Source organism: Hippopotamus amphibius, chromosome 16, assembly GCF_030028045.1.
Source record: "Hippopotamus amphibius kiboko isolate mHipAmp2 chromosome 16, mHipAmp2.hap2, whole genome shotgun sequence".
Lineage (NCBI taxonomy): Eukaryota > Metazoa > Chordata > Mammalia > Artiodactyla > Hippopotamidae > Hippopotamus > Hippopotamus amphibius.
Genome location: NC_080201.1, coordinates 58,709,097 through 58,732,461, shown reverse-complemented (window position 1 = coordinate 58,732,461; position 23,365 = coordinate 58,709,097). Strand labels below are relative to the sequence as shown.

At 58.1% G+C, this 23,365-nt stretch overlaps 2 protein-coding genes across 2 annotated transcripts; one reads left to right on the top strand and one right to left on the bottom strand.

The window, feature by feature from the left end:
* Window positions 1-208: 208 nt before the first annotated feature.
* IL4I1 (interleukin 4 induced 1) lies at window positions 209-10,036 on the top strand. The gene is given in 8 exon segments (XM_057712969.1): window positions 209-371; window positions 374-481; window positions 4,364-4,602; window positions 5,246-5,358; window positions 5,975-6,176; window positions 8,171-8,239; window positions 8,565-8,701; window positions 9,088-10,036. Coding segments are annotated over 8 exon segments (1,980 nt in total).
* Window positions 10,037-10,293: 257 nt separating this feature from the next.
* TBC1D17 (TBC1 domain family member 17) lies at window positions 10,294-23,364 on the bottom strand. The gene is made up of 17 exons (XM_057711439.1): window positions 22,992-23,364; window positions 22,422-22,520; window positions 22,140-22,214; window positions 17,536-17,659; window positions 16,555-16,762; window positions 15,979-16,090; window positions 15,726-15,884; window positions 15,249-15,377; window positions 15,054-15,157; window positions 14,453-14,547; window positions 13,893-14,009; window positions 13,700-13,800; window positions 13,519-13,618; window positions 12,075-12,172; window positions 11,791-11,907; window positions 11,148-11,234; window positions 10,294-11,066 (listed from the first exon to the last, which is right to left on the bottom strand). The coding sequence occupies exons 1-17, from the start codon at window positions 23,010-23,012 to the stop codon at window positions 10,854-10,856; spliced, it is 1,959 nt and encodes a 652-aa protein (XP_057567422.1). The 5' UTR covers window positions 23,013-23,364; the 3' UTR covers window positions 10,294-10,853.
* Window position 23,365: the final 1 nt, after the last annotated feature.

Below are 23,365 nucleotides of genomic sequence, written 5' to 3'. Positions count from 1 at the left end.
TGCTGGGAGGGTAGAGCTGAGCAGGCAAGGTGGAGACCACGTGGCCCCCAAAGCCTCAAATGTTTCTAAAAAAAGTTTGCCAACCCCTGTCTTACAGACGCATCCTCAAGTATTCATGTATAAAATGATAGTATGTCTGGGGTTAGCTGTAAAATAATCCAGTGGGGGAGGGAGAAAGTGTAAATGAAACAAGATGGGCTGTGAGGTGATGAGTGCACCTGACTTCATCATCCTAGTCTGTTTTTATATATGTTTGAAATTTTCTGTAATAAAAAGCTTTCGAGAAGGGAGCGCCTGCGCTCCACAGCCTCCCAACTGCTCTGACCCCACACCAGGACCCTGGCATCTCTGGTCTAACAAGGGAATCAGGACAAACCAGCACCACTCACCCCGGTTTCACACACGCTTGACGATGACGTCTGTCCCAGGCTAACCAGAAAGGCCATGGGCGCTGAGAGAGCCTGCCAGAGTCAGCCATGCAGTGAGTGCCCCCATTGGAGCCCTGGGGTTCTGGAAACTGGGGAAGGCGGGGGAGAGGGGCTCTGAGGGAAGGGAGCCCCTGTCTAGGGGTCAGGCCAGAGATTGGAGCCTCAAGTAGGTCTGTTCTCCGCTCTCTACGCCCTTCCCATCCAGGTCTGGATCCCTGACTTCTGCCTAGGGCCCTTGGCATCCCCTGGGTAGGCCCTGCCCTCCTCTGAGACTCCATGATCCAGTTTTAATACTGACCACTCAGGGTCTTTGGACTGACTCAGAGGGAAGAATATATGTGAGGCACTAGCTCTGTCCCTCACCCATCTCTGTGGCTGCCATCACTCTTAGCTGCCTTGAGGGGCCACAGAGGCCCCTTGTGGGGCCAGGGCCAGGCCTCTGGCTGCTTCAGGTTAGAACTGTCACTGTGGTTCTAGAAGCAAGCCAAACAAGGTAGGGTTTTCAGTCTAAAGACAATTTTTATCTGAAAGGGTTGACGTTTTTAAGAAACACCATCATAAAACAAGACTACCCCGAGATCAACTGAAGTAAACAGATACTTGATCTGGTGGGAAACCCCAGGCCTCTCCCACCATCGGCCCCACCCTCAGTTCTCACTGTGTGTCCTGTGTCTCCTACTCACAAGCTTAGGAAACCTAGCCTGATCCAAACCACCTTTTTCATGACCCTAATTCATACCCTAAGTTCAACCCTAACACCAATCTCTTCGATGTTATTGGGAATGACTCTGAAAGGTCCAGTTAGTTCTACCAAAGCAACCCCCAAATTACTCATGATCTCTTGACCCCAAAACAACCTCTGCTATACGGCCTTCCAGCATTTCTTTTCCTGCCAACTGTACCATGGACCATATCTGGGACCAAACCCTAGCTCAGTGCTTCTCAGCCAGGGCGATTCTGCCTCCCCTTCCCCTGGGAAAGGTTGGTGATGTCTAGAGACATTTGTAGCTGTTCAGCCTTGAGGGGCACGTGCTACTGGCATCTAGCCGATAGAGGCCAGTGGTGCTACTCAACAGCCAACAATGCACAGGACCTTTCCCACAAAAATGGTCCCAATTGCATGGTGCGACACACAGCGCCGCTGCCCCAGCCCCACCCCCAGTCCACGAGCCTGAGCTAACCAAGTGGTTAAGAACACCAGCCTGGAGCCGGGCTGCCGGGATCGAACACAGGTTCTGTCACTTCTTAGCCGGTGCCTGACCTTGGCTCCAGTTTTCTTCACTGTAAAATGGGGACAGTCAACCCACCCTGTCAGAGTTGTCACTGGAGTAAATGAAGTAGAACATGTAGAGTATCCAGCACGTAGTACTAAGCAGTGCCCACAGTCACTTTAACAGCAGCAAGGAGACCGAGCAGACCTCGCCCTGACAGCCTCTGTCAGTCCTGCTCGCCTGCCCACCTGACTCCTTGCATGGGGTCTCTTGGGTGAGGCCTGCATGCCTTCCATGGAGTCCAGGAGGTGAGCTGGGGGTGTGCCCAGAGCCAGGGGACTGTGAGCAGAGACCCTGTGTGGGAGACACCAGGGGGTCGACCCAGGGACCCCGGGAGGGTCCCCCAAGATGCTCTGGGGACCAACACTCCTTGCCCAGACACGCCCTGGGAGCCCCTTCGCTCTGCTGCCTCCACCCCTTGCTGCTTCCATGTTCTCGCTGCTTCCTTTCTCTGTGTGGGACATTGCTGTGAGGCTAGAGCAGAGGGGCCTCTGGGCAGGGGACAAGGGGGACCTGGGATCAGCGGACTCCCAGGTCTGCCGTTTCCCACTGTGGGACTCGGGGCAAGTGCCTTCCCCACCACTGCTGACCAGGTTCTCCCTCCCTCACGAGATGTGTAAGGTCCTGATGAGGTGACACCCCTTCCTACCCTCTACGTCATTGTGAATGAAGCAGGTAGAGTCTGTGATGGGAAGGCCTGCCAGCTCTGCAGCCTTGGGCAAGTCCTGGGGTCCCCGCCCAGCCCCAGGCCACCTCTGAGCCTCAGATTCCTCCTCTGCCCAGTGCAGAGCTCTGAGCACAGGCCACCTCAGAGAGCGGCCACCCCCGTGCTGCCGGGTTTTGCTGACTCTCACCCTTGGCTTTCTGTCAGTCTCTGAGGCTCTGTCCAGCTCACTGATTTTGTTTCCTACTTGGTCACTGCCTTCCCACCCACCCGTATCAGATGTTTTCTGACTCACTCGTATGCACTCCCTCCAACCCCGTACCCCAAACCACATCCCTCTTTGATTTACTATTTGGATTTTCCCATCTGATTACTGCAGAGGACCTGCCACCCTCTGGCCTTCCTCCTCCCCACTCCTCCACCCCCAAGAAAAATCCCCAAGGTTGCCTCTCCACCCCCACCCCTTCAAGGGACCTGCCATGTGTCCCCTTGGCTAAAGCCCCAAAGCCATGAGCCACGTGGGGGCTCCTTGGAGCCGGGTCATCTTGTTCTCACTGCCTGCCGCTTACCCCTCAGGAGATAAGTGCCTACGGACAGCAGGTGGCGCTGGCCAAAGACAGGGACAGGGACAGACGCACCAGGGGCAGTATCTCCGAGGTGGCCCCTCCCCGACGCCCTAGCCTGAGCCGAGCGTCACAGTGGTTCTCAGTGCGGGCGTGGGAAGGGCTCCTTGTGCAGGGCTGGGGTTCAGGCAACATTCACTGAATCCCTCTAGCACCCCCGCGGCAGCAGCAGCTGGCATTTCCTACTGACCCGGGTGCTGTTCCTGGGGCCCCGACCTGGATTCACTGCCTACTCCCAGCAGCACAGGAGTGGCCCCCACTTGACAGACACAGACGCAGGTGCCGGACTCAGGACCCAGGCAGGCTGGCCCAGAGCTCGTGCTGCTGACGCCGTGCTGCTGCCTGCGAGTCTTGCTGTGCCCATTTCACTGAGGGGGAGACTGAGGCTCAGAGCAGCCCTGTGGGAGGGGAGCCAGCAAGGGCCCTCAGGGCACAGGGGTGGCTGACACAGAGAAGCACTCAGAGGCTGTCGCACAGAACACGCAGTCCCAAGGCCAGAGATCCCCTCTCCACCTACCCAGAGAATGAAGGACATGGAGAGGGCAGAGGAGAGGGCAGACACAGGGGCCCTGTGATCAGGTGAGGGGGACCAAGGGCTCGGGGCAGGCCGGGGTGCAGCCCCCCGCACTTAGCACAGTTACCTGAGTATTTATTTCCAGCCTTCCAACTGCCCCCTGAACTATTTGGGGCAAGAGGAAGAAAACAGACGGATTTGCTTCCTCCCGACCCCTTCCCCCACCACCGCGCCCCCTGCAGCCTCAACTAGACTCTGAGCATCTGACACACCACACAAGAAAGGAGTTTCATTTCCCACAGCTCGATTTCCCAAAAGGGAGTGGAGGGCGGAGCTCAGCTCGGCTTAAGGACCGAGAGGGAGGCCTCAGCAGACAAGCGGAGGGGACAGAGGAGAGAGGAGGTGCTTCTCCCTGCGGAGGCTGAGGTAGCGAGGAGGCTGCGGAGAGCCTGGGCCCCCCAGAAATAGGGAGATGGGGTGAGCAGGGCAGAGAAGGGAGAAACAGGGAGGCCAGGAGGAGGTGAGAAAAAGGGGACGGAGAAGAGAAAGAGACAGGAGTGGAGGGCAGACAGGTGAGTGGAGACCGGGAGCCAGCTAGCCTGGCATCAGGGGACACACACGTGCAGAGACCAGGGCCACAGGGGCGCGCGAGGGCTGAGGGGGGACCGGGGCAGCCCACAGCGGGCCAGGCTGGGGGGACACAGGCTCCTGTCACAGTGGCCCTTGCTCCCTCTCCAACCCAGACACATCTCCCCCCGAGAGGCATGGACCCCTTGGGTAAGTAAGCAGGGGAGGGGGTGGAACCCACTTTTCTCCCCCCACACCCGCTGACTGGCTCGCGGACCCTGTACTCCTCCCCGCAGCCTGGCGCCTCCTCGCCCTGGTCCCCATCTTCCTCAGCCTGGCGGCCACCCTCAACTGGCAAACTGCCCACAGCCTTGACCCTTTCGAGAAATGCATGCATGACCCCGACTACGAGCAGCTGCTCAACGTTGTGACCTTGGGCCTGAATCGGACCTCGAAGCCCCAGAGGGTGATTGTGGTTGGTGCGGGCGTGGCCGGGCTGGTGGCTGCCAAGGTGCTCGGCGATGCTGGACACAAGGTGAGAAGTGCTGCTTGCGGTCTACCTTGAGTCTTTCCTACTGCGGCTTGGAGTCCCGGGGGGAGGGACCTGCTGCGTCCCTGTTGAGGGGTCAGGGTGATGGGAGGTGGGGAGAGGGAGCTGTGCTTTCCTCGTGGTCTGGGCAGCAAGGCCTGGAACCCTCTGCTCTAACGTGAAACCCAGGGGACTTTCCCTGCCTCACTCTCATCCTGGAGGGAAGTCCCTTGAAACCTCCACCAGACTCCTAGGGGAATTTGTGTTGATGGAGATGGAAACTCCACACAAGGGGACGTGCCCCCTGACGTCTAACCACCGTCTCTCTCACTGAAATCCAAGAGTGAGATGGGGCCGACCCGTGGCTTCCGTATGCACAAGACATCTCCCCGCTCCCTGAGCTGGGAAGTCCCTCCAAGATCTGGCCAGCAGCCTTCCTGCTGCAGCCTGGAAACTGTCACGTTGTACATGTGCACTACGACCTTCTGTTCTCCCACCAGCCCCTCCCACCTCTCCATGAGAAAAGGGCCCTTCTCTAGTCTGCGTCTGCGCTGCTGTGGGGATGGAAGGCGGGGGGGCTGCCACAGTGTGGAGATGGGGGGTCAGTGGGAGGAGCTGAAGCACCCGCTTGCTGCCCCTCGTCCCTCAGGTCACCATCCTGGAGGCAGACAGCAGGATTGGGGGCCGCATCTCAACCTACCGGGACCGGAAGACGGGCTGGATTGGGGAGCTGGGAGCCATGCGCATGCCCAGCTCGCACAGGTGAGGCCTGACCTGGCGGCCAGGCAGGCGCGGGGCCACCCCAGCCCCGCCGCCGCGCCCAGACTCAACCGGATCCCCAACATGATCGCTGCTCTGGTGCCAGCATGAACTTCAGCTCTGCCCCAAACCTGGCGCCCCACTCAAGTCAGGCCTAGACCCAGCCTCGAACTCTGTCCTTTTCCTAACGGCCGCTTCCAGGCCTCCCGGCTCCAGCCCCACCACTGTACCCCTGAAGTGCTCAGGCCATGTGTCCAGCCCTTCCAGACCCCCAGCTCTATCTTCCCCAACCCTGGTCCTTTCCCCATCCCCAGCTTCCATCTCCATCCAACCCAACCATGTCCCCATTCCCACCTGATCCCCAGTGAACGTGAACTCCTGCTCCAAACCCAATCCTGAAGCCCTACCGCCCTGAGCCTTCCAGCCTTGTTCCCATTTCATTTCCATCCCTGGCACGGACGGGAATGAAATGAGAATCTAGCCCCACTCCAGCCTCATGCCCAGCCCCAAGCCCCCTCCCAGCTGCCCCATCCACGCCCTTCCCTTCCCCAAGCCCCGCTGGGGAGAGGGGCCTCCACGTCCCCCGTCTGACTCTCACCCGCAGCGCCCACTCCCTCAGGATCCTCCACAAGCTCTGCAAGAGCCTGGGACTCAACCTGACCACGTTCACCCAGTATGACGAGAACACGTGGACAGAGGTGAACGAGGTGAAGCTGCGGAACTACGTGGTGGAGAAGATGCCTGAGAAGCTGGGCTACAAGCTGCACCCCAAGGAGAAGGGCCACTCGCCCGAAGAAATCTACCAGATGGCTCTCAACAGGGTAGGCGCCCTGCAGCCCTGTCCCACTGCCCCATCCTCTGAGTCATTGTGTCCCATGCCCCCTTGTCTCCTCCTCCTGGCCTGTCTTTTCCCCATTCCTTCTGGTCTCCCATCGCTGGCTCTGCCCCGTAAGCCCTGCTGATCCCATCTCCCATCTCCATCTCACCCACACACTGGCCTGGCCAGCCTCACCTTTCTACACCTTTGGTTGTTTGTTTCTGTTTTTTTGCTGTGCCATGCGGCATGTGGGATGTGGGACGTGGGATCTTGGCCCCTGACCAAGGATGGAACCCATGCCCCCTGCATTGGGAGCATGGAGTCTTAACCACTGGACCACCAAGGAGGTCCCTCTACACCTTTGGTTTAAACTATGATGTGAAGGCTTATGTTTTCCAAGTCCATCTCCTGAGATCCAGACCTATGCCTGTCTCCCCCTGGCCATCCGCCAGGATATTTTAGCTCCCACTGAGCTTGGCACCTTCCCTGAACCCACTCATACTCCTGGGTTCCCCCGCTCACAACAGTGCCATAATTACCACCCCCAGTCACAAGCCGGAACTCAGGGGCCATCCTTGTTTCCTGCCTTCCCTGTCAGGCCCCAGCCCCATCCATCCTGCCCTCGACCCTCTCACACTGTTCCTACCTCTCTGTCCCCCCAGCTCCAGCCCCAGCTCAGGCCTGGACCTCTCCCTGCATCCTCACCCTGGCCTGCCCTGCTCACAGGCCCCTGTGCTCCCCAGTGCCTCAGCCTCAGGCTCCCACTTAGCCCTATCTTCTCTCCAAGAAATTTTTGTTGCCTGCCCCAAACTCTCATGGTGGCCCAAACACCTTCGGCTCTGTAATCCTTCATACCCACTGTGCTTGTCCACCATCCCACATCCATGTCACTGGCCCTGCCTGGAAGGCCTTTTCCCTTTCGCACCCAGGGAACCCTTCTCATCCCTCAAGAACAGCTCCAATGTCCCCTCCTCCAGGCAGCCTTCCCTGATGCCCTCAGGGAGGAGACAGCCTCAGCCTCCTAATTGTCCATCTCCCCTCATGGACAAGGGTGGGCACTTAGTCTAGGCCATTCTGTGCCCTGGCACTGCCCAGTTTAGGGAGGCTGGGGAAGTGTGAGGGAAGGGTGAGTGGGTGAGGAGTGACTGAGGGGACACCTCCTCTGGGGAGTTCCCTGGCCATGAGGGAGAAGCCAGGTGGACAAAGGAGAGGGCTGAAATCAGAGGGGCAGCGAGGCTTCCAGGAGGGAATGAGACTTGAACAGAGCAGTAAAGAATGGCCACTCGGGTGCCCAGGAAAGATGAGCGGCGGTGAGCAAGTGCAGGGGTGTGGAGGTGGGGGAGACCCGAGGGTGGTCTGGGCACCGGACACTGCTTTGTAGACCCAGAGCTGCCCTGAGAGATGTTGACGGAGGGGCTGGCAGGGGCCTTGAATGCCAGGCTGAGGGCCGGAACTCTGCGGCTCGCGGCGCTGGGGAGCCGCGGGAAGGCTGTGGGCAGGGGAGGTGCCGTGAATAAACCCCTGTGAGCAGTTGTGCCCTGTCAGGACTGATGGCTGGGTGGCAGAAGGGACTCTGCTTCTGTCTGCATCCACAACGATCCAGGTGACAGATAACTACACTGACAAATAACCTCTGGGTCCAGAAGGACACAGCGCTGACTGAGACAGACTCCACCCCTGCCTGCGTGGAGCGCACAGGCTGGGACAGAGGCAGGCAAAATAACCCCCGACCGGGATGCGTGAGACGTTGTCTGGGTGGGCTGAGTGCAGGGGCGTGAGGGGTAGGAACGTCCCGGGAAGGCTTCCCAGGGTGGCGACGCAGCTGCAGCGGAGGGCAAGACAGAGGGCACAGCACGGGCAACATCCTTGCAGCTTGAACAGAGAGCGGTAAATGGCCGGCTGCGGGCAGGAGCGGGAAGAGAAGCCAGGTTTGGACCTCAGGCAGGGCCTCCCCGTCCTATCCCCACAGCCCAGCGCCATCTGCTTGTCCCACCACAGGCCACCAAAGATCTCAGGACACTGGGCTGCAGAAAGGCAATGATGAAGTTTGAAAAGCACACGCTCCTGGTGAGTGGGGGCCTCCCTGTCGCTGTCTGAGAAACAGGACAAGGAGGGTGCCCACGGGGCCTTGGTGGGGGGGGGGTCAGAAGTCAGGAAACTGGGACCCCGGGCCTGCCACCTCCTCCCTGCCTGACGGGGCTAGACACGCCCCTCTCTGGGCTTCTGTTTCCTCCATCTGTCACAAGAGGGAGGACGGTATCGCTAAGGTCCAGCGAACCGCACTAAGCACTGAACCGAGAGGTTCAGCGGGGAGCGGCCCCGTGGGAGTGGAGACGGAGCCGGCAGGTGCAGCCTGCCTGCGCCCTGACCCGGGCCCGCGCCCGCCCCCCAGGAATACCTCCTCGGGGAGGGGAACCTAAGCCAGCCGGCCGTGCGGCTCCTGGGAGACGTGATGTCCAAGGATGGCTTCTTCTATCTCAGCTTTGCGGAGGCGCTGCGGGCCCACAGCTGCCTCAGCGACCTGCTCCGGTGAGGCGGCGGACTGGACGGGCGTCGGGGGGCCGATCGGGGCGAGTACGGAGTGGACGGGCTGGCGGGGAGGGCGCGGCGTGTAGAGGTCGGGCCGGAGGCCCAGGGGGCGGAGAGACGCGCGCTCGGATCCCGCCACACTCGCCCCCGCATCCTGGGTCCTTGGGGGAAGAAAGGTACCGGAGAGGGGCGTGGCCCCGAGGGGACGCGGCGGGGTTCCCGGGCCCCGGGGCTGTCGGGACGGGAGAGGGCGGCGGTAGATGAAGGGCCGGGATTAGAGGGAACAGTCAGGGGAGCACTAGAGCGGGGAGCGGGGAGCGCCCAGGGAGGGGCCGCCGGGGAGGTGCAGGGCCCGAGAGCCCGTCACGCTCCCGCCCCGCCCGCAGGTACAGCCGCATCGTGGGGGGCTGGGACCTGCTGCCGCGCGCGCTGCTGAGCTCGCTGTCGGGGCCAGTGCTGCTGCACACGCCCGTCGTGGCGATTAAGCAGGGGACGCACGAGGTGAGCGTGCACATCGAGGCCTCGCGCCCGGAGCGGAACCTGAAGTCCCTGACAGCCGACCTGGTGCTGCTGACGGTGAGCGGGCCGGCGCTGCAGCGCATCACGTTCACGCCGCCGCTGACGCGCAGGCGGCAGGAGACGGTGCGCGCGCTGCACTACGTGCCGGCCACCAAGGTGTTCCTGAGCTTCCGCCGGCCCTTCTGGCACGACGAGCACATCGAGGGCGGCCACTCGAACACCGACCGCCCATCGCGCGTGATTTTCTACCCGCCGCCCGGCGAGGGGGCGCTGCTGCTCGCCTCGTACACGTGGTCGGACGCGGCGGCTACGTTCGCTGGCCTGAGTCAGGCCGAAGCGCTGCGCTTGGCGCTTGACGACGTGGCGGCGCTTCACGGGCCCATCGTGTACCGGCTCTGGGACGGCACCGGCATCGTCAAGCGCTGGGCGGAGGACCCGCACAGCCAGGGCGGCTTCGTGGTGCAGCCGCCGATGCTCTGGCACACCGACAGGGACGAGGAGCGGGAGTACGACTGGGCGGTCCCCTACGGCCGCATCTACTTCGCCGGCGAGCACACGGCCTACCCGCACGGCTGGGTGGAGACGGCCGTCAAGTCGGCGCTGCGGGCCGCGGTCTTGATCAACAGTCGGGTAAACGGCCGGACCGGCAGCTGGGACAACCCCCAGATCCTCCCCAGGGTGGAGCACGGGCATGTGCACGCGGCGCCCGCCCACCACCACCACCCGTGGCCCCTCGAAAAGGGGCAGGGCACCCACGCTCCAGCCTTACATGCGATAACCGCTTCGCACACGACCCAAAACAGGACCCAGTATTAAAGTATTTTTGGAAACAGCCGTGTGGTCCCGCCCCCTCCCTGGCTCAGTCGCCTCCCCACTTTGCAGGGAGCAAAACCAGTAGCCCTCGCGGTAGAAGGGGCTGCGCCTGTCCTGGAGCCCCAGAAGCTGTCCTACTGCTTTCTGGGCCGTAGGGCTCCATTTGGGGGAGTAGTAGGTACAGGTAAACGGTAATCACAGCGCCCACCACAGCTGTCACGACACAGGGATCCTTATGCAAGTAACAAAAAGCCCAACCAACCGTGGGTTAAACACGAGTTTATTTTTCTCATAACAAGAAGCTGGTAGGCAGGGTCCCAGAGGGAGCAGCTCTGCAGGCCCTTCCATCTTGGTTATGGCCGGGATGTGCCCCTGCACATCTGCTAGGTGACAGCCACACCCCAGCACCCCATCCTCACTCCTCCAAAAGCCCCAAACTCAAGGCAGGTGAGGGAGCCCTGCCTCCACAAACCCCCACCACTCACCCCCAAGGGGCCTCCTCTTAGGCCTCATTGGCCGGATCAGGGTCACAGTGGTGTGACATCGACTCTGCAGAGTGGTCAGAGGAGACCACGAGCCACCACCCCCTCCCCATCCAGGGCCAAGACAATATAGTGGCCTCCTTCCTCCACCTCCTCGAGGCCAACTGGATAGCAAAGTGTCAGTTTCAAGAAACCAGCTAAGAGGAGACAGGAGGCATGGCGGAGAGCCCCGCCCCTCTTAGCGCCTCCCCTCCCCAGCCTCCCCGAGGGGCGGGGTCGTGGGGCGGGAGCTGGATAAAGTGTCTTGTACTGAGCCAGGCCGCCGTCGTCCAGCACGGTTAGGAGTCCACGCCTTCCTCCTCCTCCTCCTCCTCCTCCTCCGGCAGGATCTCTAGGCTGCTGTCAGGCTGCGGGACTGTGTCCGCGGGGGGCGGCGGAGCCGGTGGGGCCCGGGTGGGCGACAGCGACAGTGGGGAGGCAGGGGGCGAGGGGCTCTGGAGCTCTGTGGGCGGCGCCAGACCTAGGACCTCCTGCACGTTGTGGGGCAGCTCCTGGAGGGTTGGGGGGTAGGGAGCGAAAAGTCAGAGGTTTGCTGGGGGTTGGGGGGCTTTCGGGAGGGGTCAGGGACTCACCCGGCAGGTGGTCAGCTGCAGGTAGAGGGCCTCGGCCCGCGTCAGCACGTCCTCCACGCTTAGCTTCATGGTCAGCTCGTTGATGTGCTGCGAGAGGAGGGTGTGGGGGGGGTGGGGGCGGGGGGTCAGGCCTGCCTGCCTGCCTGCAAGCACTCAGCCACCACCGCCTGAACGCCTACTCTGTGCTTCCTGCTGGGCATACAATGCAGGGACGACAGGCCAGGCTGGCCCTCTTAGGGCTCACAGTGGAGCTGGGGACCAGGAGAGGTCACGCTCTCAGGCTGCTTGCAGGGCGCAGCATTCAAGGAAGGAAAAGGGCACCAAGCCCCACCCCCGCGGCCCTGCCTCACACTAATGCACTGGGGAAGGGGCAGGTGGCCCACTGATGCTCTGTGTGGACACTGCAGGAAGCCAGGGATAATATGGGGTAGGAGAAAAACAGACCCCGTCTCTCTGCCCCGTGCTCACAGCTTAGCTAATCACACTTTCAACAATCCAATTTTGAGTACCTACTACGGAAAGGTGTAGCGGCACAGGGGCAGCGCCGACCTCCACAGAGTTCACACCCAACTGATGTGTCTCCTCCTCGCAGGTCAGGATGGGCAGGGGGAGGGAGCAGCCTGGGAGGGAGGCAGGGTCTCACCTTGAGGATCTCATTGGAGCCAAAGCCGGAAAGCATGAGGGTGTCCCGCTCCATGTCCAGGATGGCGCAGGCCACCAGCAGGTGCAGATTGGGGCCGGGAAGCCCTGTCCACAGCACCTAGCAGTGCCCGAAGGAGGGGGTCACGGCAAAGCCTCTGCCTCAGGTCCCACCCAGGTCTCCCCCACGTCCTGCCCACCTCCCACCAACCTCGCTGCCCCGCCCATCGGCAGTATAGCCAACCCATTTCTCCTCCTCCGCCCTCCCACCCAAACTGGCTGGCCCACCTCCCACAGCCGAAGGACATCCGGGAAGGGGAATTCCCTCTTGAACCAGATGAGCAGCCACCGGAAGCAGAAGCAGAGAGAGCCAGAGTCCTGGGAGTCTAGGGGGGGACAGCAGTGGGAGGGGCAGCGCTCAGCCGAGAGCAAGCGCTAAACCAACTCCAATCCCACTCTACTTCACAGGGTGCCCAGTGGTCGGACTGGACTCTAAGTAAAGTCACGCTGGCTGTTCGAACCGCACCAGTCTAGGCAAGTGGAAGGAGCGCTTCAGAGCGGGGGCGGGGATGCTTGGGGTCAGCGGGGACCTTTCCCATCCTGCCTCCCAGGCTCCAGATGAGGTGAGCTAGCCCCATGGTCTCCACTCTCAGAAGGGAGGCAATAAGAAGAGTCCACATGAGGGAAGACTCAAATCTATTCAACACCCAAAGCTGGGGGAGGCATGAGGAAATGGGCCCTCGTGTACACTGCTGGCAAAAACGTAAGCTGGTAGAACTTTCTGGAAAAGCAGCAATGGGGACAAATGTTTCAAAAGATGTAAACATATGTACTGCACTGAATATCACTTCTTGGAATTTAACCTAAAGAAATTATCCAATGAATATAAATTCATCACTGTGAAAAACTACAAATAACCTAAACGTCCAGCAGGTCAGGTTAAACCTATTCTTGTACATCTGTAAGACTGACAGAACACCATGTAGTAGGTAAGACTGATGATGTAGAAAACTTTCAGTGACACAGAGAGGCAGCTAACATCCAAGTGCCCCCAGCAGTGGCATGTGCTTTCTAAGCCTTAGTTTCCTCTTCAGTAAAGTGAGACCAGCTATGTCTCCCCTCCCCAGGGTGATCCTAAATTTCACTGAAGAAATTCCCACAAATAAGTAAGCTAGCTTATCACCATCTGCGTTCAAAAGAACAGTACTAGCAAAAAAACAAACAAAAAAACAGTACTAGTAACAGCAACTTTAACTTTCTTATCTTCACCTGAATTTCCTGCATTTTTTTACAATGAACAATTAATGCAGACAAAGTTTAAAGCCGAAATGCAGCAGTCCCAGCCCCAGGAGCCTAGAGAGCCAGCTTCCAGTCTTGGCTCAGGGGTGAGTGGCAATAAGAGCTGGGTGGAGATGAGGAGTGCAAGGAGCCCTGCCCAGGTCCTTCATCTGAAAAGTCTAATGGACGAGACATGAAGGAGCCACCTCATCAGGCCGCAGGAGCGTGTGGGGGGGGGGGGGGGGTGCATGGAGCACACACGTGTGCATTCCTTGGGGTTTTGCTCCAAACCACAGTCCTGCTTTTACATAACCGTTCTGGGTTCTGTGGGGATGTTTCTCTTGTTTGCACCATGTCCAAACATCCTGGATGCTGTCTGTGGCCACTCCCCAAGACTCTGTGGGAAGGTCTGTGGCCCCACCATCATCCCCTGCCTACCCGCCGAGACACGTACCCAGGAAGTCGCAGAGTGGCGGGTCCAGCACCCTCAGGAGGAGCAGCAGTTGCCCGAGCTGTCGCTTCATTGTCTCCTGACTCTCTTCAAAGTTCCCGTGCTGTGGGAGGGAGGGCCACGTGAGGAGCCAGAGCCCCAGCCTTTGAGGGGGCCCATTTCCCTCCCCTGCCCTGAGCCTCACCACGCGCTCCATGAAGCCACAGAAACACCAGAAGGCATCCACCTCGTTCTGAGTGACGTAGAGGATTGGGGAGAGAAGGTCACTCATGCCCTGGACGTAGCCTGGGGGGACACGGGGTCAGGGCCCAGCCCAGGCCTGGAACCCCATCCCTCCCAGAAGGCCGGCCCCAGCCCCTCCCTGGGCTGCAGCGCACCAAGGTCAAAGTGGTACATGCAGTACGTGAGGAGGATGTCGTTCAGCAGGCCCAGCCCCGGGTTCTCGGGGCCCTCATAGAATGTGTTGGTCCTGTCGGTGCGGCTCACATCCCTTTCTGCAATGAAAGGGACAGAGTGCAGAGGTATGAAACAGGCGGGGCCCTGTCCCTGCCAGCCACCGGTGTGGGTCGTCCAGAGACCATCTCACATGAGGTGCTATGCTTCACGCTCACCAGCTCGCCACACCCTCCCAGCAGCTGACAGCTACTAAACCATCAACGGATGGGGAAACTGCATCCTGGGGAGGTAAAATCACTTGCCAAGATCTCACAGTGAGTAGCTGGCAGATTTGAACCCAAGGAGCCTGGCTCCCCTCCCGTGCTCCCCTCCCCCCCCCCGCCCCCACCCCATCCTGGCCACTCATCCCTGCTCATCCCCATCTCACTCCCCCCGCATCCCCACAGATGACCTTGCCCCTGCTCTTAGGGAGGCAGGGGGCTCCCTCTGTCCCCTCCTGGCTGTTTCCAGTCTCACCATCCCACCTTTGCCCCCGACCCACCGATGAGGCTGCGGTATCCGTGCAGCAGTGAGTTCCTCCGCTCCTGCTCCGGGCTCACAGATTTCCACTGCAGTTTCATGCGGAAATACGCGTCCCTGAGGGGCAGGGAGAGGTGAGACGTCAGGACATCCCCCCGCCTCCTCATCCTGCAGGGCTCAGCCCAGGTCACCGCCCCCCGTGCTTCCCCTTCCCGACCATCTCTCATGACACAGAACACCTTTGTGGGCTTTTGTTCAAAGTTTGTCACCACCATTGGACAGAGAGCACGAGAGGCATGGACCAGGACACAGCAGAGGCACAAGATATACTAGGAATGAGGAGAGGTGGCCCCATGGGGTTTGACACAGCGCTGGGATGGCAACGGCATTAGAGATGGGCTACGGGGCCTACAGGGGCAGGGCCTGGCCCGCTGCCCTGTGCACCCGCCCTGTACACGGGTCGGCGGCCGTCCCGGGAGCCAGCCCATCTGTGCACGTGCAGCGTGCTGGTGCCAGGCTGCCCACTGGGATGCGTTGTTGATCAGAAACCTCCAGCTGACTTGGGAGGCCGGGTGGTCAGAGGCTGGAGCCCGGGACAGCCGGGGCCACGGCTCCTCACTCACGTTTTCTTGCGCACGTGGGCCTTGTGCTCCTCGGCCGAGCCCTCCCAGCTCAGGTACCCCAGGAGGAACTTCCAGGCCTCACGCCGCAGGCTGGGGCTCAGACCCTGGAGGGCAGGAGGGAGAGCGGCTCAGACGGACTTCCCCCTGGCCGCCTGCTCGCGCTGCCCGGCCCTGCCCACCCACTCAGCTCCTCACCCCTGAGAAGATCCGGGCTTTCAGCTCAGGGACCTGCTGCAGGCGACCCTCGGGGCCCACGTGGCGGGCCCACTCCTCCTCCGTGACCGGAGGCGCCCGCTCCACGACCGGCCGCGGCCCCAGCTCCACCTGGGGGACACAGGATGAGTGAGCCCAGGGCCTTGGGCCCACAGTGCTCCCCAGCCTCGCCCTGGGCCACTCCAAGTCAGCTCAGAGCCCTTCTTAGGTGGATGGACAGACAGTACGTTCAGGCCAGGAATTATCTCCTTGCCTGGGTCAGTGAAAAAGTCACCCTCCAAGTCAGGAAAATCCCCCCAATAATAACAGGCACACAGGCCACAAGCAAAGTCACTCATGCAAGCGGATGAGGGTGTTGCTGTTAGCATCCCCACCTCACCAGGGAAATGGAGGCCCAGGGAAATGCAGTCCCGTGCCTAAGGTGACAGCCAGAGAGCAGCAGCGTCCACTGATACTCACGCAGGAAATGACCTCGAACCCAGGCTCGGGCTCGTCATCAGGAGCTGGAGGCAGGTCAGGGGAGGCCCCCTCGTGGTGTGGCTGCAGGGCTCCCCGGAAGAAGTTGGTCACACGGGAGAAGCTGCTGAAGGTGGTGGAGTAGGGGTCCTGGAGGAAGCGCTGGGGACAGCGCCGAGGGGCGGTCACAGTCCACCCTCCCTCCCTGGCCCGCCCTTCCTGGCCCACAGCGGCCAGCCTGGCGCTGGGGACTCACAGACACCACGTTGGAGCTGTCCTGGTCGAAGAGCTGGAGGTGGTGGAAGGAGTTGGAGAGGGCCGACGAGTCGTGGGGGAAGACAAGGTAGAGGCGGGAGTCCTGCGGGGAGCTGCAGGCAGGGCGTTTGGGTGACACCCGGGCAGGTGCCCCCGTGTTTGTCTCAGCCTCCCAACGGCCTTTGGGGAATCTCTCACGTCAGGCCTGAGACGACAGCTGGACCCCAGGTGCGGCCCAGGGCTGGCTAATAAGGGGCTTCCACCTCGCTGGCCAGGGTGACTGACTCAGGGATGGGCCAACGAGAGGCAGCCCCAGGATGTAGGAATGTGAGAAAGAGGTGCTTTCTACTCACCAGGGCCCCCAGAAAATGATACAAACTCAGAGGGAAAAAGAGCAACTCTTTCTACATTCTGGGACCCGGGTCCTGCCTGATGTCAAACTACCCTTTGACCTTGTGGTTATCTACGGCACTCAATTCTCTTTTTCTGCCTTGAAATCCATCTGGGTTGTATTTCCTTCACTGCCTGGAGGGGTCAGACTGCAGTGTGGAGGGGTGGGGCCTGGGACAAGGCTCACCTGGCCAACAGCAGGTAACGGCTGAGGACGCGGAGCAGGGCGCGGGTGCCCCCGCGGTGGAAGTGCAGGGCGGGCAGGGAGCCCCCGGCCTGCGTGACCAGGACCAGGTATGCCCAGCCGAGGCCTGGCTTGGAACGGCGGATGGACTTGAGCTCCCCCAGACTCACCGAGAAGGCCCAGGAGCCCCGGGGGAAGCTGGGCTCTGCACCTGGGGGGCGGCAGCATTGGGGGCTGGTTGGGGGGAAGCCAGAGGCAGCTCAGGCAGCTTCTGAGAGCCCACCACCAGCCAGCCCCAGGCCCTCTGGGAAAGGAACCGAGTAAAACTGGAGGGGAGCCCCGAGGACAGGAGCCCCGAGGACGCATGCCTTCCCCCAAACCTCCCCAGGCTCCCTGCGGCCCCTCAGGTCTGTCTCCTGCCCCACCCCCCACCCCGTCGGTCTCATTTCCGACCCTCTCTTCCCTCCAGACCCCACACTCAAGCCACAACGAAAAGGCTGTGGTTTCCTAAACACACCCAGCGCCCCACACCTCTGGCCTTCCCCCGCTGCTCTCTCTTCGGGGAGAGAAAACTCTCAAGTGTCCCTCAGAGCCAGCCTCTGTTACCACCTCTTCCTGGAAGGCTTCTCCACCCCCAGGGGGTTAGATACCTACTCTGGTGACCCCAGCACCCTGTGTGACTCCGGGATGGCCCGAATTACGCTGTCACCCTGCAACTGTCACCCCCACAGCTTGGAAAATTCCAGGGGCAGGACTTACGTGGGGGTGCCCACAGCCAACCAGGGAGCGTGGCAGGATGATCAAGGCTGCAAACCCCAGAGATGCCAACCATGCTGGACCGCCCTGCACCCCCACCCACTCTTCTAGGACTGGAGGCCAGTGTGGGTGGCCATCTTGACCATGGCCAGCAAAGCCCGTAGGAGCCATGACCACTGAGGGTAAGTCACGTCTCCACCTGCCCCCCAGGGCACCAGCTTAGTCTACCTCTCGTGGGCTCTGAGTGGCGGGGCCGTGGCCGCACAGTGCTGATGACAGCCCAGTCGGGTTCATAGCCGGGGTCAAAGGTCGGTTCCTCCTCAGAGGTGCAGGAGTCACCCCCACTGGTGTCCTTGGGGGAAGACAGGAAAACAGACTGAGGGACTGTAGATTCAGAGTTTCCAGATCTGAGCCTCGAGGCCACCCTAGGAGGTAGCCCCATTGAACAAAGAGGGAAACTGAGGCACAAAAAGGGCACAGCACTTGCTCTCAGGGTCACCCAATGCAGCCAGGGGCTGGGCCAGGACTCGAAGCCAAGTCTGATGGTGGCTCTAACCAAAGCACCCCCACATGGGAAGCAGGTAGCTAAGCAGGGATTGGGGTGCTATGCAGTCAGACTGCCGGAGGTCACTGCGCTTAAAATAAGTAGGTAGTATTACTAGAGCAACTCGACTCAGAACCATAAGCAGATACCACTTCACATCCACTAGGATAACTAGAATTAAAAAAAACAGGCAATAACAAGTGTTGGTGAAGCTGTGGAGAAACTGGAACCTCTTACACTGCTGGCAGGAATGTAAAATGGTGCAGCCACTGTAGAATACAGTCTGGCAGGTCCTCAAAAGGTTAAACATGGAATTACCATATGATCTAGCAATTCCACTCCTAGGTATACACCCAAGAGCAATAAACATGAACGCCCACACAAAAACTGACACATGAGTGTTCACAGCAGCATTATTCATGATTGCCAAGAAGCTGAAACAACCCAACTGTCCATCAAACTGATGAATTAACAAAATGGGTAGATACACACAATAGAATTTTATTCAGCAATAAAAAGGAAGGAAGTTCCGATAGACGCTACAATATGGATGAAACCTGAAAACAACCTAGATAAGCTAGTCACAAAGATCCACTTAGGGTATGACTCCATTTATATAAAATGTCCAAAATAGGCAAATTTATAGAGACAGAAAACAGATTAGTGGTTGCCAGAAACTGGGGGAGGGGAGTACAGGCACAAGATTTCTTTCAAGGATGATAAAATGTTCTGGAATTAGATAGTCATGGTGGCTGCAAAGTCATGTGAATACTAAAAAACCACTGCAATTATGCACTTTGAAAATTTTAAATTTTCATAAAGTTTTAATTTTATTGAGTTTTATGGTAAGTGAATTCTATCTGAATAAAAGAAAAAAGTAGCTGGCTCAAATGTTGGTATGAAAATAACATGAAGTTCCCAGCATGGGGCTGGCCAGTGGCTACTCTTACTGTCAAGAGCTCAGGGGCCTGCTGGGCAGATTCAGGGAAACCATGCAGAGAGGGGCCATGTTGAGGGTCAGAGCTGGTAAACGCTGATGATGCTGGCCATGGGCCAAGGAGGACAGGGAGGGGACAAAATGTGTGAAGACTGCAGAAACTGTGAGGTAATTCACAGCTCATGTGCCTTCTTCCTCTATGGGAAAGGCTAGAAAGGTAAAACATTTTCCAGGCTCCCTTGCAGCTAGAGTTCCAGGCACAAGAGCCTACCAATCAGATGTACTCAGATCTACAAACTGGAAATCAAATAAGGGCAATTTCCTGCCCTTTGGCTGGTGTTTGGCTGACAAGGAAAGAGGAGGAGTCTTATCTATGTCTTCATCTTCCTGCACACAGAGCGGTAACTGGGGCAGCAGTGGGGCCAATTAGCAGCTTTGATGGTAGTGTTCTTGAACTTGACAATGCCAATGACAGTCCCATTCCCTACAGCCCTGCCCTCATATTGGCAATGGTGGCAGCTCCCCTGGCAGGTCAATTCTGCAGTGTCAGTCCTATTCCTCCAACTTTTGTAAAAATTCTGTAAGCCTCCACTTCTTTGCATTTAACACCTTGCTGCTTAAAGTAACTGGGGTGTTCTGTCACTCTTGCAGTAAAACCCTGCATGATTAGAAGGACCCAGACTGTGGGTCTACCCAACAGCCATTCCTGCTGTTTCTTCCAGACTGACAAGCCTCTCCCACAAAAGAAGCTGAAATCTCCCAATATCCACTTTCCCAGCCTTCCCTGCATTTCAGAGTGGCCTAGGGACCCAACTCTGGCCAATGGGAGCTGAAGGCACATCTGTGGGGAGTTTGAAGAAGGGAAATTCCTGATAAAAAGGCACCTACAGGAGTGAACATATGTGCTGTCAAGGGAGGATGTGGTGTTGGGAGCTGTGGCAGCTAACCAGGGCCATGAAGGGAAGGCCAAGGAATGGCAGGGACACCTGTCCACAAGCTGCCAAACCAGCCCCTGGCAAAGCCACCTTTGTCCTCCCTGTTTTGTAACATGAAGAATTTGACAATTTTGGCAATGTTTACACAAAATAATGATAATCAGTAGTGTTGTTTGTCAAATATTTGCAGCTCTCCGCCTCTGGGGCATACAATAGGGTTACAACGCATTGATCTCTATTGGCTGAATGGAGACGTAACTAGTTCTGGCCAAAGGGCTGGGATACATCACTTCCAAGATGGACTGTTTAACTGCCAAGGCAAGACTTCTAGAGATCTCTTTCCTGCTGCCACAAGGAATGGAGACCTTTAAGATGGTGGCTGATCTAGCAGTATGCTTCCTTGTGTAATCGTGACAAGCAGAGCTCTTCTGCCAACCTGAGATACACATGTAGAGTGAATAAAAACAGTTAAAAAGGCTGGAGCTCCAGCAGCCCTTTTGGACCACAAGGCAGACTTAAGTAAGGACAGATGCTACATGTTGAGGACAGATGCCACATGCTGAGGATTACAGAGCAAAGTTGGAAGGAAGCAGAGTCACTGATAACATATGAACCTGTACTGCTGACTTCTGGGCTTCATAAAGAGAGAAATGAGCTGCTATCTTGCTTAGGCCACTGGTACTCCTGTTTCTATTACATATAGCCAAATGCAACTCCTGATGTGGAAGGTTTCTGGGAAATCTCTTGTTTTTCCTAATGAGAAGGACAGATAATGATTGGTACCCTGCTGGCCCCCCTTTTCCTGCCTTAAAAGGCAGATGCAATGGCTGCAGCTGAAGCAGTCATTTAAAGGCCACTACAGCAACACAGTAGGTTCTCAGCAATCCAGGCCCTGATGTCACGAACCAAGGACACCAGCCTCATACCTCTTGGAATCTTGTGAGATGAAAAAAAAGCTTGTTTGCTTAATGTGTTGTCCAGCCCAGTTTTGTGTTCCTTGAAGCAGAATGTATCCTAAATTCATATGTGCCCTTCCCACTGATGCCCCTTCTCAGTAGGTTTCTGTTATTTGAAAATAAGAGCACCAAGAAGCACTGCAATATTCTCAAGAAAGGCACTCGGACTGCCTGTGAGGTTGAAATCCTCGCAATTGAAATATTTTTGAGGTTGAAGTCCTCAAAATCCGGGTTGCTGCTGCTTCAACTTCCATAGGGAGACTCTGGAATCTCCATTCGAAACCCCATGGCCCCAGCTGAGGCTTCATCCTCTCTTCCTGGCGCCTCACACTGGCCTCCTCCCTGATCTCCCAGCCTCCAACCTCTCTCCGTTTGGTCCGTCCATCCATCTCCCACATGACCCCCCAGAGGCAGCTTTCCATACCCACACCTTTCCCCTCCCATGGCTCCCCTCAGCCCCCAGGACAGGGTCCAAGCTTCTCAGCCTGGCATTTCAGGCCCAACCATCGTTCCAGCAAAACCCTCTACAGAGACACCCCATGTCCTGTTGTGCCCTGAAACACACTTCCTCCTGCTGTCCCTGAAATATATTCTTTTGCTTTTGGCTGTGCTACGTGGCATGTGGGATCTTAGCTCCCCCACCAGGGACTGATCCCATGGCCCCTGCAGTAGAAGCACAGAGTCTTAACCACTGGACTGCCAGGAAAGTCCCCCTTGAAATATATCCTTGCCTGCTTCTCATCTTTAGAGTCCCAGCCCAAACGTCAACTACCCAGAAAGAAGCAGGCTGTGGAATCGGTATGTCTGAGTTCAAATCCAGGATCCAACATTTCCTAGCTTTTCTGACCTCAGCAAAGGGGTTTCCTCTCATTGTGCTTCAGTTTCTCAAAAACAGAATGAGAGGTGAGGGAGAACTTAGGCAGTGTCTGAGCTGGATTCACCTCTGGGTTCCAGCACTGTCTGGTACAACGGCCTGACAACGAGACATCTGGAAATGAGAAGGGCAAGGTCTTGTACCCAGAGAAGGAAGTAATCCTGGCAAAGGGAGTGAGTAGCCTCTGTCAGATCTTGTTCCCTCTCTGAATGGATGGCAGGACTGCCCAGAGAAAATGCCACACTCTTTCAAGTTCTTATGGGCTAAGAGCCTGTGGAACCTGAATCCACAGGCTGAGTTGTCCTCTTGCACCCTGACAGGGATCTCCCAAGAAGCAAAGGGGGTGAGGAGGCAGGCAGCTGTCCCCATGGCCACAAAACTCATAGTGTCTGCTTTCTTTCTTTGAATGGGCATCTTCAGCCCCATTTCACAGAGAAGAGGAAACTGAGGAGCAGAAAGAACTTAGGTCCCAACCAGGACATGCCCCAAGGGTAGGTCTGGAATTGTACCCAAGTCCTTCAGGTGCTTTCCACTGCCCCGACCTAGAAAAAAGCAAGCAGAGAAGCAGGAATCCAGGGAAGCCTACCTTCTTGGAGAAGAAGATTTGGGTGGAATCTCCAGCCTCCTCTACAGGAGCCCAGTGCAGGAGAACATCATTGTCCTGAGGGAAACAAAGAGGGGTTGGAGGGGTTTCCCTCCAAACTCCCTCAAAGCATATTTCCAAACTTCTTCCCAGTTCTGGCTCCTCAGACTTACAAAGCCACCTCTCCTTCCTAAGGTACCATCGCTGACCTCCACACTATACTCCTACAAATGCCGCCTCCATCCCGCTCTGGGCCTGCCCGAACCCTGCTCTCTCTAGTCCCACCTTCTCCACAACACGGATGACGCCAGCGATGAGGGAGTCTGGGTCTTGGTGCTTCTTGGCACTGGTGTGCAGATACACGCCTCCTTTTTCAAACACCACCTGGGAACGGAAACCATTGAAGGGCGGGGCCCAAGCGCGTGCGGACACTCGAGGGGGCGGGGCCCAAGTGAGAACCAATGGGAGCAGACGAGGGGAGGAGCTATTCACTGGGGGGCGGGGCCCGGATTCCTTAACCTAGGGGATGGGGCCCCGAGTGGTGAAGCCTTAATAACAGCCAGGATACACAGGCTTCTCTGGGATTCCTGAGGATGGGGAGGGGAGAAGGGAGTGCATTCCAAAGTAGGCCAGACCCAGAAGAGCATCTCAGCAGCCCAGGGGGCGGGGCTAAATGATAAGGGTCTCCCTAGGGCAGTGGAAGGAAAGGTGACAGCGGATATATTAAGGGAATGGTGTGCTTGTTAAGGATATGCTGGGCGCCCAGAGTCCCTGCAAGTCCTGAGAAAGAAGCCGACTACCGGAGGGGGGCGTTTCGCGTAGACAGAAGCGAAAGAATGCGTCTTCAGTGCTTACCCTATAACCGGCTCCCTCCATAGCCGCGGCCGAGACCCCACTGCCCTGGCCCCCTCCTTTTCCGGGTCAGCGTGCTGTCACATCCGGATAGGAGAATCCCCTCAAGCCCAGACAGTGGTAGCGTCCCTATCAGTTCTAGAACAGGAATGGATGTGACCATTTTTCAGAACGGGGTGATTAAACTTGAACCACGAGGTTTCAGGTCACATGTCACAGACGCTAAAGGTGGAGCGGCCAGTGCGCAGGCGCAGTATTACAGTTCTAACCAAGAAGTAAACAAGGGGGCGGGTCCAAGAGCTCCACCCCCTCGCTCATGCTGGCTCCCGAAGGCCTATTCCTATCTCCATACTGTATACTGGCATCGAAGCCAAAGA